The sequence below is a fragment of the Pteropus vampyrus genome, unplaced genomic scaffold (genome assembly GCF_000151845.1).
Source record: "Pteropus vampyrus isolate Shadow unplaced genomic scaffold, Pvam_2.0 Scaffold78, whole genome shotgun sequence".
NCBI classification, from domain to species: domain Eukaryota; kingdom Metazoa; phylum Chordata; class Mammalia; order Chiroptera; family Pteropodidae; genus Pteropus; species Pteropus vampyrus.
In genome coordinates this window covers 1,921,173-1,940,443 of record NW_011888859.1, presented here as the reverse complement: position 1 = coordinate 1,940,443, position 19,271 = coordinate 1,921,173, and the positions used below count along the sequence as shown (strand labels likewise).

The 19,271-nt window shown below is 35.8% G+C and overlaps 1 protein-coding gene across 1 annotated transcript in view; it reads left to right on the top strand.

Moving 5' to 3' along the window:
* The window catches only part of SYNE1 (spectrin repeat containing nuclear envelope protein 1), a 145,697-nt gene that overhangs the window by 54,994 nt on the left and 71,432 nt on the right, over positions 1 to 19,271 (top strand). The window contains exons 12-17 of the mRNA XM_023532164.1: positions 9,460 to 9,572; positions 10,098 to 10,266; positions 15,379 to 15,475; positions 16,171 to 16,373; positions 18,033 to 18,197; positions 18,660 to 18,812. Of these exons, the coding sequence (XP_023387932.1) occupies positions 9,460 to 9,572; positions 10,098 to 10,266; positions 15,379 to 15,475; positions 16,171 to 16,373; positions 18,033 to 18,197; positions 18,660 to 18,812 (900 nt within the window). The remainder of the gene's footprint in view (positions 1 to 9,459; positions 9,573 to 10,097; positions 10,267 to 15,378; positions 15,476 to 16,170; positions 16,374 to 18,032; positions 18,198 to 18,659; positions 18,813 to 19,271) is intronic.

Here is a 19,271-nt window from a genome sequence, read left to right as displayed (position 1 = left end):
TTGTCTTCCTCCAGAGATGTCTAAATGACTCTGATTTTTCTGGACCCATTCTCCTCGTGTAGGAGATTTTAAGGAATGCACATCAGCTGGTATATAACTCTTGCATCTTTGATCATGTTAGCAAATCCAATCCCTTCCAGCAAAAGCTTTATGCTATTACTATAAGAAGAAAATGGCTTAAGGTCCCAGTAATATCCTTCTATGTCTAAAATGTATTTTAAGTTTTCTCAAAATTTGCTTTTAACTCTAATTTCCTCCCCATTCTCAAAGCATTAAATTCAGAACACAGATAATTTCTTTGATATTTACTAGATTAATCTGAAGTTATTAACTTAAAGACTTAGGGTATAAAATGATTTGGGGGAAATTTAGGAATTGCCTTCTGTATCAGAGATATTTCATTTTTCTACTTTTGTATTTCAGCTATTCGATTGGCATATACAGCTTGATAAGTCTCTTCCAGCACCTCTGGGTACCATAGGCGCCTGGTTATACAGAGCAGAGGTGGCCCTGAGGGAGGAAATAACGATTCAGCAGGTCCACGAGGAAACGGCCAACACAATACAACGGAAACGTGAACAACACAAGGTAAAAATTCTGGTCAGAAAACCTTCCAGCAAACCAGTCCCGTGTGGACTGGAGATGTGGCCTATTTAAAATTCATGCTGACTCTGGCTTTCCAGGCATCCATTCATACTGATTCAGAGATGTCACACCTTCTTAGAAGTTTTCAGATCTGTACTTCCTTTTCCTGTACTTGTTAATGCAGTCAGCACCAGTACATTTATTTCCTGAGATGTTTTCCAGTAGCTTTGTGGTATTTTTTTCACTTGAAGTTCTCTTTGTTATTTCTGTTGCTACATATTATTTTTCAAAAGATAAGCCTACAGACAATATGCATTTGCATAATAATGTGATTGGTCATTGGCTCCAGACCTCATTCCGGCCTCCATTCTCAATGGAAGACAAGCCAAGTAGCCAAGTTCTTATGTTCTGGTGCCACAGAGTGGGGTTGGGGTGGGGAGTGATGGTCTTAAGAAATGGTGGGATTAGGCCTTGATGACATCTTAGTCATTTGAGACTTTTTTCAGCTTATTGCACAATTAGTATGCTTAGCATAAGGTCTTGTATACTTCCTCTGTGTGTTTTGTGATAGGTCAAATCTAAGTAAAAATGCCATTTTTCATTAACATCACATTAACACAATTCTGCATTTTGTGCAATTTGTGTACCTCATTAACGGTCTCATGGTGGGGGTTTACTGTATATGTGGAGAACAAACTGACAAGCAGAGGTTTCTCCTCTTGAGCACATATGGCCAATTTATAGCTCATATATATATTTCTACCAAATTATTGATATTTTTAAAACTACCCCAAGGAAGTAGTCTGTTATATATTCCAGACTAGTTATAAAGCAAATTCAAGATAGATTTTGTTTCACGTCCTTCTGGGATCTTATTTTTGGAGCTAGAGATATAGAGTTGCCATGCAATTTCAGCTTCTGGCCCTTTCCGCTCCACTCACTCATCCCAGACGAGCTCAGCAAGCAAGAATGACAAGATTTCGGGATCGTAGGCATTTAGTGCGGGTCCTTCCTCCGTTTGTTCTTGGCCCTTCTTCGTTTATAATCAGTACCTTCAAACAGTTTAGCCGAGTGTTTCTTAGCTTGGCCTCTTTTTTCTCCATCGCCATCCACACACACAGAACACACGGAACTCTCTAGAATCTGCCTCGCAGATGGGAGCATGTCTTTGGAGCCTGCTTCATCTTTAGATACACACACATAAAATCCAGGCCTGCTGGCCTATACTTTAGTTCTCTGAAGGTGAGGGTTAAGAGATCAAGTCAGAGGGATTTTCCCGGGGCTGAACCAAGTCAAGATTTCTCATAAGCATGGGAGAGCCTGGGCCATGTCCGTGTTGAAAGTCCCAGGATATTACAAAACAGGAAAAAAATGCTAAAGCAGGGCTACACAAATAATACCACTTTAACAAATTAATAATTCACTGTGAATACCATCTCATAATTTTTCTTCATGTAAATCATGTAACGGTTGTGAATATTTCATATAGATGTCATCTTAGGGCTTTAAATCAAATGTAGAATGTACAGCGATTATGAGTTAGATGTGTCCATTCAGCAAATATGCTTTGAGGACCTACTATGTGCCAGTTTTTGGCACTGGGCAGCTGGTGAAGGTGCTTCCAATCTAGAGCTTTGAGAAACAGCCTGTGTTTGTTGTTGATCTAACAGACTTAAGTCTGATTGAAGTGCTTCACCATAGAGAAAATGTCTTACAATATTAACTGCGTTATTTACTAGAGAATGAGATTTAGCAAATATTAATTCATGGCGCCCTGTAGCCAACACCAGCCCCTGATGGGGAATAAGTCTAAATTGGATAATGTGCATGCTGACCGTGTGTCTCAGCGATTCTATGATTCAAGGCTCGTCCTGACACTTCTGGCTCCCTGGAGAGAGAGACCCCATGCCAGTCACTAAGTGTGCAGCCAGAACCACCTCTCTGCGAAAGTGCAGCAAACAACCATAAAACCAGAAATGAAGAGGAGTGGGGAGAAGGCGAGGGGTTGGAGTCAGAGATGATGGTTATCTGAGACTAAAAACTAGAAAGGACTGGACTGCATGCTAGGGAATGCAAAGAGAAGATGACAGGAAGTGAGCCAAGGCAGGTAGGGGCTGACCAAGTTCAAGGCAAATCTCTAGAATGGTCTTTTCACTGAGGTAGGAATGTTTACTAGGTCTGGGCACCAGTACTTAAAGTAGTAGAGTTATAAAATGATGTAATTGTCAATTGTAAGATCAATTTTTATTTATTCAAAATATATTTATTAGGTGCCTATAATAAGCTAAGCTTTGGTGATGTGAGAAATTTGAGTCATGGTTAAGGTAACTAAAATTCTAGATTTCCTCATTAACAGAAAAAGCAGCCCATCAATTTGGTATCACTACTTTCTTCTGATATGTTGGGCTTACTTGAAAATGCAATAAATTAATAAAGCACAATAGAAGAGTCATCAATACATGAGCCAGAATGTTTGAGAATATCTTTCCATCCCAGTCTAAAAATAATTATGGCTCATGTCATGAAAGGTTAAATATGCTATTAAGATCTAGAATTCTTTCTGCATTTTTCCCATCTTTTTAAAAAATATACTACATGACAATCTTTCATTACTTAATACATAAGCACTTTTTGAAAATGGAATTCAGATAAATTTTAAAATATATTTTTTCATGAAGTTCGCTTTATGTGTGGGTCTACCAATGTTTTTCATTATTTTTTAAAATATTAACTTACATGTAGATAGAAATATACTTATTTTGGAAAAAAGGAACACCTCTATTATGTTTTTCAGATACCCTAATGCTCAGTTACCTAGAAAGATAACAACAATCACAGCTAACTATAACTGAGATTTAGCCATGTTTCGGTCCTAAGTACTTAATTTTGCTAAGCATTTGACATTCAGGATATTAATAGATATTATTCTCATTTCGCAAATAAGTAACCTTTAGGCAGAGAAAGGTCATGTGCCTTGCCCAAGGTCACATAGCTGAATCTCCAAGTTTTCTTTTTAGGCACTAAGCTTTAAATGTGCCCACAAAACTATTGCGTATGATACATGCAGAGTGATTAAACTTAGTTTTTATTAGTAGTATTGTTTGACAAAGCAAGGCTTTCGGTCTTAAGAAATCATGACAATCGTCATTCAGACTCTACCCATCCTTACCGCACTTAGCAGTCCAGCTGGATCACTTTCCTTCCTTTCTCGAAGACTTTATTTCCTGGATGACAACCCATGCCGTTATTCTTGATAACTTCACTATCCCATAGATGATCTTCCCAATATCCTGGCCTCTCAGTTTCTTGACCTCTTCTCTCCCAGTGATCACTGCGTAGGCACAGACTGGAACTTGTTATCGCCAGTAACAGGAACCCTCCACACTCTCTTCCTCAAGCATCTCACTGGCCAACCAAACTTCCCCAACTCCAAATCTTCATTTCCTCTGTGCCCTATATTCGATTGATCCTACTGCCATTCCACTGCCTCGCATCCTTTCTACGCCATCCGTTCCCTTTGTACTCTGCTTAAATCCAATGCTCAGTCATTAAAGTCGCCCCTTGTCCATGTCTCACTTTGCCCTACTCTCTTGGTTAAAACACAGCCCTAGTTAAAACCAACTCTCTGCCTGCTTACTGCCCATATGGATGTAGCTGACAAGGGCTAGAGATAAACACCCTCCCAGGCACGATGACTAACCCCAGTGGGCCCTTAATGCTGCCTGGTATTCCAAAGGCATTTCCCGAGGCCATTTCCACTTCATTTCTGGGACAACTGTTTTATACCTTGTCTCCTCAAGCCTTCCACACCTCCTCCCCTATCCTTACTCTTAGCTGATGACACTGCTTCCTATTTCTCTGAGAAAATAGAAGCAGTCAAAAAAGAATTTCCATCAGCCCCCACTATCACCTCAGCCCACCTACATGCATCTGTGCCAAATACTCCATCCTCAGTTCTGTTACTATGGATGAACCATCTGCTCTGAGCTAAGGCCACCCCTGCCACACATGCACTGGGTCCCACCCTCCCTGCTCTTTTCCAAAGGACAATTCTTGTAGGCCTTTCCTTCTTATTTTTTTCTCTCTCTGCTGGATTTCCCCCTTCTGTATAAAGTAGGCTGTTATTTCTCTCATCTTAAAAGTCTCTTTCTTAACCATACTTCCCCTTCCAGCTACCATTCATTTTCTCTTTCCTTTTACCACAGCAAAACTCTTTGAAAGAGTTGTCTATGCTTTCATTTTGGTTTCAAATTTCTCTTCCCCCATTCTTCCCAGAACCCATTCCAATCAAGTTTTTCCTAGCAATGCTGTCCTTCTCAAGGAGAGTTATCTTTGATCCTCACTCAATGGCTGATTCTCAGTCCTCATCTTACTTCTCCTAGCGGAATCGTTTTACGTAATAATCCCTCCATCCTTGAAACTCTTTCTTCATTTGGTTTCCTAGTTTTTCTCCTACCTCTAGCTGTGCCTTTCTAATCTTTCTTAGTCTTTCCACAAATATTTATCCTGTGAAAAGCAGTGTTCTCGCCATTTGTGATGCACCCTATAAACAAAACAGACAAAAATCCCTACCCTTATATAACTTACCTGCTAGTGGGACAAGGAAGATACGAAATAGTAAACTTAATAAATAGGTGTTAGACTAGAAGGTAAAAAGGCAGAAAGTATTAGGTAGTGTTACAATTTTAAATAGGGTAGTCAGTGAAAAGATGACATCAAACAGGCAAGCACATTCTCACCTTTGCCCTTGCCATCATTCTGGAATGTTCTCTCCCCTTCACCTGAAACATTCTGCCACTAATCTTCCTATTATGTGCTTCTTCATCTCCTTTGGGCCTTTATCAAAAAGTCACCTCTTAGTCAATACATTCTTGGCCACTCCTTTGAAATTACAACCCTTTCCCTGCTTCCTTATTAAAATTTTCTCTTAAGCATTTATCTTCATCCTAACTACTACTTTAATCATTTATCTTATTTATTGCTTGACATTTTACACTGTTATTGTCAACTCCATAAGGGCAAGGATTATTGTTTGTTTTTTCACTCTTATATCCTCAGCTCCTAAAAATGGTTTTAGAAGTATTCGGGCTTCCAGATTTTTAAGTGGGTCAGTATTGCACATTCATACTTTCTAAGAATGTGTCCATTTGACCAAGTTTTCAAGATTACTGGCATAAAATTGTTCAAAATATTCTCTTTTATTTTTTTGGTAATCTTTTCTGTGCCTATAGCTAAGCCCCTATTTTTATGTAATGTTTCTTTACACCTTCTCACTTAACTGCATTTTGGGCATTGTTGATTTCCTCTGTCATATCCTAATCATCTTTGCCCATCAGTTTTCTTCCCAGAAGAATTATATTATCACTTTTTTAAATACTGTCACTCTAGCTGCTGTGTGAGAATAGATGGAGTTAGAGATAAAAGGTAAGAACCAATTAATCAATCCAAATAATCCAGGTAGTGACAAAAATCAGGGTGGTAGCTGTAGAGATGATAAGCATTGGTCAGAGTCTGAATATATTTTGAGGACAGTGAAGATTTTCAGCATTAGATATTGATTGTGAAGAAAGAGGAGTCACACATGACACTATTGATTTGTGGACTGAGCAATTGGAAAATGATGTTTTCATCAGTTAAGATGGAAAATCAATGAAGCAGGTTTGAAAGGAAAGATCAAAAGTTCACTTTGGGGCATAGTAAGTATGAGACCTTTTTGCATTCAAGTGGATATATGCAATGGAGTAAGAAAAAGAAACAAGCTTAAGACAGGGGGATAGGCTAGAGATAAATATTCAGAATCATTGGCATATAGAAGGATTTCTAAAGCTTTGAGACTAGAGAAATTAAATAAAGAAATGTAGACAAGGAAGAAAAAAGGATCAAGAACTGAGCCCTGAGGGAATCCAATGGAGGAGATCAAAGAGAAGATGAACCAACCAAAGACTGTGAGAAAGAACAGTCAGTGAGGGAGGGAATCCAGTTACTGCGTTGTCTTAGAAGCCAAGGGAGGCAGTGTATCAGGGCAGGGTATGTTCAGTAGAATGGCCATGATGATCTTTTTAAAATGCAGTTGAGTTCATTTCACCCTTCTGCTCCAAACTCTCCACTGTCTTCCATCTACTCAAAATAAACACCAAAAATTCTTAAAAAGGCCCATGAGGCCCACCGATCTGCAGCCCCTTCTCCTCCTGTTGCCTCTCCCACCCCTAACATGCCATATGCCATCCCAGTTGTCCCCTTTGCTCTATCTCAGTCCCCGGGAGAGGCATGTCGTTAACTCCCACTGCCATGGGAATTTGTCAGTTTCTCCCTGAAATTCTTTAAGTTTTTGTTTTATATATTATGAGGCTTACTGAGTATGTTCAAGTTCAAACTTAATATATCTTCTGGTAAATGGAAAGTTTCATTATTAAAGAGTTAATAATAATTTCTGTTATGAAATCTATATTGTCTGATATTAATATACTTATACGACCTTCTTTTCAGTAGTATTTATTTGCCTGCCTGTTGTTTTCCACTCCATTAATTTCAACCTATCCATGTTCTTAATGTTTAGGTGACTCTCTTGTAAAAGTAGTTGGTTCTGTTTTATTTGGTTCTATTTTATTTGTTTGTCTGATCTGACAATCTCTGCCTTTTAATTAGTGAATTTACATTCTGTTCTCATTTATTTATAATTATTGATATACTTGTATTCATTTCTACCTTCTGACTCTTTGCTTTTTATTTATCTTATTTACTTACTTTCCTCCCCTACCTTCTTGCTATTTATAAGTTGAATTGAGGGGTTTTTATTTGTTTGTTCATTTGTTTGCTTATTTTTCTCATTCCGTTTGTTTGTATTTCTCATTCTTGGTTTGAATGGTTGTGTAGTGTGGTTATCCTTGAAATTATGTCATAGATACTTAACAAAATTGGAATGGTTAGCTTGTATCCTGCATTTGGCGATTTTTGCATTCTTCCTCCTGTTTGCATTTGCTATCAACGAGGCCCACGTCAGTCCTCCTCGAAGGTTCTGGCTAAGCGTAGGCATCTCTGCTTCAGTATTATTCTCACCTTATTTAAGTTCTAAGACAAAAATCTCCTGCGGCAAAGGTAGAGTAGATATTTGCTTGGGGCAATCAGCTTTTTCACTTTGTTTGTGCTCACAGGTCTGGGGTCCAGTTCAGAGTCATGCTTTACTGAGAGTGGGAGACCTAAAAGATTTCACTTATTTCCCGTGAGCTCACCAGTGGAAGTGCAATGCTGTGCTCAGCATCTGGCTGGTTCATGGCGAGACTGCCTTTCCAGCGGACCTAGTGACATCATGCCGGCTGTAGTTCTATCATCTGTTTCTGTTTTGATATCTTGCCAAGATTATTATTATTTTTTTAATGAACTAGATGTTTAAAACTACAATAGGGAAAGCTTCTTAGAAGGCAAATGAACTTTTAGGTGTTCCAACACAGCCACAGGCTCACCCATGTGTTAGCACATAGTGGCACACACACAGCCGAGCTGGGTGTGATGCTGTTCTGAGTTTGCCCTGCAGTCACCTCGGGAAGTCTCAGGCAACATCGGTCACCATAGCAATGTGTCTGGGTGACAGAAAGGAGGCGGACATTGACTAAAATATGCACAGTCAGTAGCCGCTCTAGGACAGTCCTCTGTCCTCCTGACCAGCTTGGCTGCACGAAGTGCCCTCTTTATGGGCAAGACTGACTTGTGAGTATCTGTGCAGTTACCTAGAGATTTAAAGCAGCTCAAAACGTAGTTCATAGCAAAATATAACAGGGCATAAACAGTTTGGCCCTGGCTTTTTTACAATGTAAAATTTAATGCCACCCCCACCCCCTGACAATTAATTTCAATTATCTGAACAAACACGTTTGACTTTAACTTTTTAATTAATATGAAAGCCTTCATTTTTTTCCTTTTATCAAGTGTTTCTCATATGGCTTTAGGATGATTTTTGCTTTTATTTTCTCCAATTCACTAAATCCTCATGTGAGAGAAACAATATTAATTTAAATGCATCATTCTGGTGGGCTAATGTGTCTTACTTTTCAGTGAGTGATAAACTGTTGCGTATTTATTCTGCTACTGAGAAACAAATTAAGCTCTAGAAAATATGACAGGAATCTCCTTTCACCTCTCTCTTGGCTAGGACTTGTGAAATTCATGTAAGTTTTTATGTAAATAAGTCTGTTGACAGTGAAAAACTCAGAAAACAAATCAAGGGAGATTCAAATTAATCTAAATAAATTACTCAAATTGCCGAGGTCAATACAGTCTACAAAAATATTTATAAACTTCGCACATGATATCTGTGGGGCATTCCTTGTGCTGTGCTTGACTGAACTCTTCTAAGGGTATTTTCATAATACATGGTAATATAATTGACTTTCTTTAGCTAGCAAGCAAATATCACTTTATGAAAGTCTGCATGCATTCAAAATGAAATAAAAATAGAGTCTAATTTTTTTTTTACCATTAAAGGGTTAAATTAGTTGGGCTTAGTTTTAAGCTTTTAAAAAGCAACCTATCAAAAATTCAAGGAAGGAGAAAAATTCCAATCCATTGTTTATAGCGGTAATTACATTTTCCTTTGGACCATGTACCTTTAAAATGTGTTAATGCATCGCTGTGCAAGTGTCATGTGTGTTTAAAGATGCCATAATTATTAAATGTGGCTCTAGCACGGGGCCTTAGAGACAAGCCCCAGGCTCCTGTACAAGGTAAAAGCCGTTGATAGGCACCAAGCCACATATGGATGTGGCAGCAGGATCAAATTGTTGAATACACTGACTCATCGGTACAGGCTGAAAATTATGCTTCTTAGCCTCCTATGAACATGTTGCCACATTTTTTTATTTTTTTTAAATTGTATCTCAGGATCTGCTTCAAAACACAGATGCCCACAAAAGAGCCTTCCATGAAATCTACCGGACCAGGTCTGTCAACGGGATCCCAGTGCCACATGACCAATTAGAGGACATGGCTGAGAGGTAAGAGAACGTCTGGCTTTAAATGAAGTCTCTCTTTTTAAAATGCTTGGTGGTGCTTTTCTCTTTTCTTTTCTTTTTCATAAATTGATTTTTTTCCTACAGAAATGCTTACATTTGATACAATAAATTTGAGCTCCTGTAACACATGCTTAAGAATGCTACCATCCTAATATAGTATTAATTGAAAAGAGTAAGCACGAATGTACCCAGAGCCTGGAAATCACAGAAATGGTTTCTTCAGAGGCTGTATTTTTATTCAGTACTGAGAGGAACATTATGTAATATTGCAAAAACAGCTTATAAAAGAAACAGATGAGAGATGCGTTGGCAGAGGAAAGAACTAAATCAAAAACTTCAATCAATAATGATTTGCCTTTAAACCCAGAACTAGAAAAGGAATCAGATCTCCAAATAGTGGTTGATCAGCCAGAGTTTAGAAGAGCTCGTGCTGGCATAACAGGTTAAGTAAGCAATGTTCTGTTACCATTAGTTACATTCTGTAAATTCTTGGTGTTTTATTTCTAGGTTTCATTTTGTTTCCTCCACATCAGAACTACACTTAATGAAAATGGAATTTCTAGAATTAAAGTACCGTCTGCTCTCACTGCTGGTTCTTGCAGAGTCAAAGCTGAAGTCTTGGATCATCAAGTATGGGAGGAGAGAGTCGGTGGAGCTGCTTCTGCAAAACTACATCGTAAGTCTCCCCGATGCTTTGACAGAGGAATGAGAGGACCTGTGAATTTAGCCTTTAATACCCAGCAGTTAATCCGACACTGGCATTTTAATGTTGAATTTAAATAGGAAGATACCAGCGCGTTAAATGGGTTTGATAGGTTTGTGAGCTTTTCACCACAATCTGAAATACACAACTATATTCTTTGGAAATATAGAAGGTTTTGCCACATTAATCATACTGAATCACTGTGGCTGACTTGATAGCTTAAAAAAAAAGTTTTTGCATGGCATACCCACACTGTGATTGTGAGCTCACCCTTGAAACAGAGTTAAAACACTTAAAGATTATCTTCATGTCTTCTAAAATCCAATCACGAGTAGTTTAGAACAATTGTCAATTATTCTAAACTATTTTTTTAGATTTTGTCCAGCATGTATTCCCTGAGCTTCATTGCTACTTGTGTGCACTCAGGATAAGTAAAATTTTGTCTTGTAAGTCCCTGTATCAATTTTATTTTTAAAAATCATCTTATATTTTGGGTTATCAGCATCGATAATCCTGCATGTACATAGAACAGTTGCCCTGTATTAATAAAGGGATTAGGTTGTTCTGTAATTAGCAGTTTCCATTTACATGTAATTAGATAATTATAATTATTAAAGGCAGTTTATTTCTCTTAGTTAACCACATACCCCCCCAAATTTATTAGCAATACAAATTTGCTTGCAAAATTACTATCGTTATTGCATTTCAGTCCTGTATTATTTCATTTATGTTTAATCAAAAATTCTAAATGATAAATTAATAAATTTAAAATATAAGCCCATTTCTATTCTGACCAGTCACAGTGACTCTGTAACAGGTGTGATTGAATACTTATTAAAACCATGTCCTTACCGAGGCATCCTAGAACCATAATGTATTTTGCTACATTTTAATTTCATTTACTAAGTGATAAATGAACAATATGCATTTCAAAAAAAAAAAAAAGATTTGATAAGTTTATAGTAAAATTTCTCTCTAGATTTACTTCAATCATCTCAGAAACAATTGTCCAAAAATGTGAAATCTGGTTTTTGTTCCCTTATTCATTTTTAATTATTTTGGAGTGTAATGAAAAATCCGGATTTTTAAGTTCCAGCGATTACATTAGTCTTTTAAATATTAAATATAGATATGCATTTATATTTTCGGGTTTAGTCATATCAAATGATACACTCTGAGCTCAGTAGATAATCATGTGAATCTATCTTTGTTGTAGCTATTTAAGGATGGCCAATCAGACTGAAATGCACCAGGTTAATATTGCAACACAATGATTTTATTAATTCTCTTTGAACTTCTCAAAGATAGGATATGTAAGTAGAGAGTTGGTACTAATGGAAGGAAAAAAAAAAAGTATATTCTGCCTACTCCATAAAGGAAAGAGAAGTTCACCAAACTGTTAAACTCTTCCTTAACTCAAAATTATTTGTAAAATTTCTACTTACTCTACAAATATAGCAGGTTTTAATGAACATTTCCTAATATTCTTATCGCCTAGTGAAAAATACCTATTTATTGCTCATGTTTCATTTCCAAACAGGATTTTTAGGTATTTTTTTGTTCAGTAGTTTGAATATTGGAGGATATTGAATGTTTCTCATGTGCTAAGTCTTTTGTATGGTTCATCTTCCATCCCAGGGATGACCCCGTGGGCTGGGCATTTTCATATTATTTTACTGAGGAAATGGAGTCTTTGAGCTCAGGTCACATGCCCTGATGGCCCAGTTGGTAAGAAGCAGGAGTCAGAATTTGAATCCACATCTTTCTGACTCAAAAGTCCTATGCTTAAGTTCTGAACTTTGCTGTCTAACAAAATTAGCTGTGAAAAAGATTTTAAAAAACACACAAAACTTAAAAGACTAAATCATTAAAATGATCTCTTGTAGCTTAGCAAACTAAAGAACATAGCTCACATAAACTCATTAATTCCATTGAATGTTGGTCCATATTTGACAATATTTTACACTTCAGTACTCCAGCCTGAAAGTTGCTGTTATTCCTGTTACAGGCAGGATGGTATCAGGGCAGAGTAGGTGAGGTGGGGGAGATGATGGAGGCCTGGCCACTGGTCATATGGCTCAACTACTTACCACTCATGTGACTTTATAAATGATTTAATTTCTAGAAGACTTAGTCTTTCCCAAACTTAACAACAACAACAAACGGCAATAATAGAATAACAGGGATTTTTCTCAGGAATAAAGACTGATACATACTGTTTTTCTTCTATCTCATACTCCATAGAGCCCCTCTCATCCTTTTTGAGTTTTCAAGGAAATCACTCTCTTTAGAATAGACTATTTCAAAGAGCATGGTAATTTTCAAATGAAATCATAAATCACTTTCTTAAATGCAATCCTTCGCTTGGTTTCTAAAAAAAATTATTGTAATGAGCCATATGCTGCTACATCATTTAATGACCAAAGTAATATTCAGGATATAAAGGTTCTATAATTATCTTTTCCTTAGTCTGAACTCTCAATTCGATCTTATTCATCTGAAAAAAAAGATACTTTTTTTTTTAAGAGTTAGAGAATTAGATAATGTACTTCCTACTACTTTTTGTACAAGGTGCTATGATATGCAGTTGATAAGTTCTTAAAGAATTCTTGAAAAATACTTTACAAATGCTTACTAATTAACTTAGGCCACTTGCTACTGATAAGAGATTACATACTGTCATGTAAATCAGAACATGATCAGTTTGGTTCTTCCTGTCAGAATTGTTCTTGACCTGATTGTTAGTTAACACTTGCTTCAGTTTTACTGTGGAAAAAAATATGATAACGTTTCTTTCTTTCACATAAAAGAAAAGAAGAGCTCTTGGAATTGTGGACTCTGTGAATGCAACATAAGTAATAGGAACGTTTATTTTATTATTTGTAATTATTTTATTAATGTAAATAGGCAATTCTGATGAAAACACTCGAAGTTGATTTTTAAAATCTTAAATTATCTGGTTTAGCTCCCTTTGAGTAAAATTGATGAGCTTTTTATTTATAATATCTGTATTTAGCTTGTGAGAGTAGGAATATATTCTTTTCCACTAAGACTTTGAATCTAGTGACACAGAGAGGTATCTTGTTTTTCTTGAAGTACCACCAACTTTAAAAGTCTCTTGATAACATGGCTTATTGGTTGAACTTGATAGCCAAATGTAAGCCTTATTTTGAAAGAAATAAATTAGTCCTGTCACTATTTTTTTAAACATACATTTGTGTTCACTTTTGCATTCTTCTGAGAGATTGTGTCTAGATATCTCATAGCAAAAAGGAGATTTAGCAGTATTACTACTAAAGTGATTCTAAGAGACAAAATAATTTATGTTACTAAATGGACTTAGTCAATATTCAGGGGAAAAAAAGAAAAGAAATGAAACAATTAAAAATTAAAATAAACAATTAGATATCTTTCTTTAAAAATTAATTGCCTAGTTTTCCTCATAGGAAAGTTCAGAAATACTTTAATGAATCCCTACAATATTTATAATATTCTTAAAACATCTATTTCTCCCTTGGACCAAAAATGAAACTGTAAATAAACTTTTCTCTTTTTAACTCATAATAAATTTATAAATTACTCTAACAAAAGCATATTTCTGTCCAGTACACAATTTCCTAATTGACACTCAGAACAATCGTTTTTCCATTAGCTTCATGAAATTTGTGCCAAAACTTAATGGAGACTATTTTTTAAACTTTCCCAAATATATTTATCTCTTCAATTTCTTATGATGTCTTGAACATTAGGTTTCATTTTCCACTTTTGATCAAATCATGACTTGCTTGTTTGGTTAAATTACTCAAAGTTTAAATGATAGTAAATTACTCTTTCCCCAGTTTGGGATCAGGGAGGTGTTAAGGGAGTGAGACATAAGGCTAAATAATGAATTGACCAGACTATTATGGGCTTACTTTATTCTCATACAAAAATAATGAAGCCTATTAAAGTTATTGAATAAAGTATCGATCATGGAACCCTTTATTCCAAGTAACTCACACCCTTCTCTCTTTACTATTACTCTGGAGAATAGTTGATACATAAGTTAATGCTTTATACACATAAAATGATATGAAATGTATTATATACGTAATTCAAAAATGTTACCTTGAAATATGATGAACATTTATCAATAAGGTCTAGGAATGCCTATGAAATTGCCCTATGAATAGTTTGCATGTGCACACAAGCATTCATCAGCGTGCTATTCAGAACTGCAGCTGGTTTTTGAAGACGAATTTTGGATTTTTTAATAACGACACATATCAAGTATTTTAGTGGCTCCAAATCATAAGAACTAATTATGCTATTAAAAGAAATTAAGGAGCTTTTAGTGATATGTTGTTACCTATAATTACATTAATTTTCTGCTTTAGAGAAGTAGGAATAATCTTTGAAACAGGAGTTGTTTCATATTCATGGAGTTAATAATAATAAAACTTACCTAAGGATTTTGTGTCTTCTCAATTTTATACTATCCATTTGCTCATAGCAACTCTATTATATATGTAAGTTACATTCTGATCTAGGTATAGATTTGTCTTATCTGTAATTTTTATACTAGGAAATGGAAATAGGAGACCATGGATAACATGGGTAGAATGTGTGATTATTTAACATTTTTCTACCTGTGAACATTGTTGTACTTACTTTTTATTTTACGAAAAGTGTTTGTGCTATGTGCCATTTATTTATAATCTGAAGTTTCTCAGAGCCGTCATTCACTAGAATTACTGTTCAAATAGCAACAGAATTCCACTGCTAAAATACAGTGAGACATTTGACAATATTCTTCCAAATTTAATACTTTCTCAATGTTAGCTCCAAGTTTTCTGGGGCAACTTCTAATAACAAACCTTTGGGTGGAGAAGAAATAAAATACTATTGTGAATTAAAATAAAAAGCATGGAAACAATGAAAATTTCAGAATAATCAAGTTATTTATGGCAGTTGAATTAATTGATATTTTTAAGAAGAGTAAGCTTGGTAAATTCGGGTAATATATCCACGTACTGAAGAAAACTGACTTTGGTATTTCAACATAAGCCAGTATTTGTTATCTTCTAACCATTCTCCCTTTTCTAGGCCTTTATAGAAAACAGCAAGTTCTTCGAACAATATGAAGTGACATACCAGATCTTGAAAGAGACGGCTGAGATGTACGTCAAAGCTGATGGTTCAGGTAAAACTCATGTCAGAATCCGTTGCCATGTTGAATACAGTACGATCAAATCATTTTTTTCTCTGTGGAATGTATGTGTGACCATGCCACTGGAGAAAACATTGGATTCACTCCCCCTGGCTGTGCAGCACCTAGCCTGCATAATCATACATGTGTGTGTATGTGTTTGTGTGATCTTCTAAGGGAGAGCAAAATAAGCATTCATTTTCTAAATTGCAATTATCCGACCTATTTTCAATTCAAATTGCAATTATCCGACCTATTTTCCATTCAAAAATCGACTAACTTGAATATTTTTAAATAAATGAAAACTTTAGTTAGTGTAAAGACACAAGTTGTAAAATATATTTGTTTCAATTTGTAAATATGCCACGTTTGCTTAAAATGAACTCTAGCATTCGCGACCAATACTCTACATGTGTCTATCTACTGAGTGTATCTCAAATGTGAAAAAATATGTCATTTATTGCATCCCATCTATCAGGAACTTTAAACATATATCATATTTCATCTTTATAAGTACCTGTGAATAAGATACAACACATTCCCAGCATTCACTGAATTAAATTCTAACATGGCATCTGTTAAATTTATGATCTAAAGAATTATAAATGCACCCCCACGTATAGGCCCTAGAAAAAATGGTATGGCGGATTTAGGATATGAAAGAAGGACTGCACTTTGATCTGTTTCAGTGGAAGAAGCTGAGAATGTGATGAAATTCATGAGCGAAACCACCGCGCAGTGGAGGAACCTCTCAGTAGAGGTGAGAAGTGTGCGGAGCATGCTGGAAGAAGTAATCGCCAGCTGGGACCGATATGGCGATACCGTGGCTAGTCTTCAGGCCTGGCTAGAGGATGCTGAAAAAATGCTGAATCAATCAGAACATGCCAAAAAGGTAAGATTCCTTCTAACGAAAGGAAACAAGCACACGTCCATTTAAAAATAAGAGACTTTCACAGCGTAGTTCTCTGGGGAGTGTTATATATTTGCAGATTTGATTCAAGAATCTTGACTTTGCCTGCACTGTTGCACTTTCAGGTTATTAAATTATTTTGGACTAAGAAATACATTGCTTTATAAAAATTAAAAGAATTCCCTATCTGATCAGGTCAGTTATTGATTTTGTATTCTGGAAGGGGCGGCCAAACCCAGTGGACAGCAGAGGGCGCTATACTCACAGTAAGGTCTGTACTTGAGAGGGCGTGCCCAGAGCACCAGCCTCGGAGGATTTCCCAATTTAAGATGAAAATAGCTTTGGCTGGCGTAGTACTGAATCTGTGTGATGGCGTACACCAGCGGAACAGATGGGTCACCACACTTTTGTCTGTTTGGATGTTCTTTTTTGGATTTTAACAACTCTCAGTCAAGGGTCTCATTCTGAGTACGAGTGATATTTTTCCTCCTCTGATTACAATTGTATATGTGTGTGTGCAAAAGTTATTTTTACTTTAATGTCACATTAAAAATAGCATGATATAGAATGATCTTTGATTATGTATTTCTTAATGGCAGCCTGACATTTTTCCTTTTATGTAAAAGATATTAAAAATGCCAGGCTCTCATTAAGAAGTATAGTATATGCATTAGAATTACTGCTTTCCACCAAGACTGGTTCATCTATTATTGTGTTATACAGGCAGATATATAATTTTTAAATGTTTTACTATTTTATATTTCATTTAGGTTAAATATTCTCGTGTAGCTGAGAGTGATGAGGATTATATACTCATATGGATTTGGGCTTTTCTGATTAGACCAGCAGTGCACTGCCCTAGTAGATGTCATATGTGTTAATTTCTTCCAAGAAAACAAAACTGCCAGAAACAGGAGTGTTCTCATCTATTTATGGAGGAAGTCCTCCCACACATAGCTTATGAAATGGATTTTGAATTATCTTTTGTTATCCCTGGTTTTTACCGTGGCGTGTGTGTACATGCACACATGCACACAGGCACTTAACTTGAAATCAGGTGGAAACTGATTCATTGCCCATTGTGTAACCTTAAACAAGTAAGAGGATGTTATTAGAGTAAGTGTTCTTGGCCCAGATATTTAATTAAAATTTTTTTTTCTTTAATAATTTATCTCCACTTGTTAATATCTTGATGTACCATATTCAGATTTTAAAATCAAAAATAACAGGTCAAACATTTGTTTACAATTTTTTTAAGGTGGCTCTATGTTTTCCTAAAATAGTATGTCTTTTATATGATCCCGGCACTGGTATTTACTAGCCTGAAGACTATGTATGTACAAGGCCCTTACACTCACAGAAATTCAGTTTTTTCATTTACCAAATAACAGAAAATGGTTACTTTTATTTTTGTCTTCAGCAAGAGATAAGGCACAGATGGTCTTATAAAAAGACATTCAGCATTTTAAGTCCTATTTTTGACCTCTTCATTAACAATTTGCGTTTTGAAAGAGGTTTAGGATTTACCTTAAAATGTGCACAAATTTTGGAACAAAGATATTTCTCTTAGTCTAGTCATTTTCATACCCTTTACGAAATTTGGTTTGTGGTTTACAACAATGTGCATTGTTTATTGTTTAGGATTTCTTTCGAAATTTGCCTCATTGGATACAGCAACACACTGCTATGAACGATGCTGGCAATTTTCTAATTGAAACATGTGATGAGGTGGTTTCCCGTGATCTTAAGCAGCAATTATTATTGCTAAATGGACGATGGAGAGAGTTGTTTATGGAAGTCAAGCAAGTATGTCTTTCAGATCTAACTATGCTGAAAATGTGCATGTGTTATAAATGTGATAAACAGTCTGTTTAGAGACTGCTTTATTGTTATAGCATGAGCTTATTAAGGCAGATCACAGATGTGTTTAAACTGTTATGTTTATGTTTGGTCCTTTATTCTTTTCTACTTATAATAAAGAGACATTACAGACATGTATAGTTTGATTAAGAATTATATTGCCATGTGAGGCCTATGTATATGGAACGATTCGTGTTTCACATCATAATTCTGCACCTCTATGCTAGTTCCTTTTTTTTTTTTTTCATGGTAATTGGAATCACTTCAAGTGTATCTAAAATAAGAATTGGAAATTAGAGTCTTTCGTATCATGTCACAATTCCAGAGAGTATGTAGACGTTAAGCTCATAGGCTTCCAGAGTCTTGGCCTAATGACTTTCAGTGTGGCCCTCCTCCCTTTCTTAACAGTATGCTCGAGCCGATGAGATGGACAGAATGAAGAAAGAATACACAGACTGCATTACTACCTTGTCTGACTTTTCAACTGAAGCGCACAGGAAACTTTCTGAGCCTTTAGAAGTCTCTTTCATGAATGTCAAGTTATTAATTCAAGAGTTGGAGGTGAGGTGGTGTTTCTGGACCATAAAGTGAAAAATCTATTCTATTGTGAAAATAAAGACCAATGAAGTTATTCGGGTCACTGCCAAGCTCACTGCAAAGCTCTTTCTATGTCTCCTGGGCATCATTTTGATATGTGAATATCCTGACTCGCAACTCAAATTTTTAAAAAAATTATATTCAAATAAAAAAAATCTGTTTGAATTTTTTAAATATGTTTTGACCATATAGTAACTTCAAAATAGTTTTTCAATTTGGAAATATTTTTCTACAACCACATTATAAAGCACTAGGAGAGAACAGGAGACATTCATGATAACACTTCAACATAAATGCCTCCGACAATTAAGGATTTACTAAATGAATTGTACTATTTACGCATTTTGGATACACCGCAGTTCTCAAAATGAAGTAGTGAAAGAATATTTAATGGCATAGAAAACTTTCCCAATATACTATTAA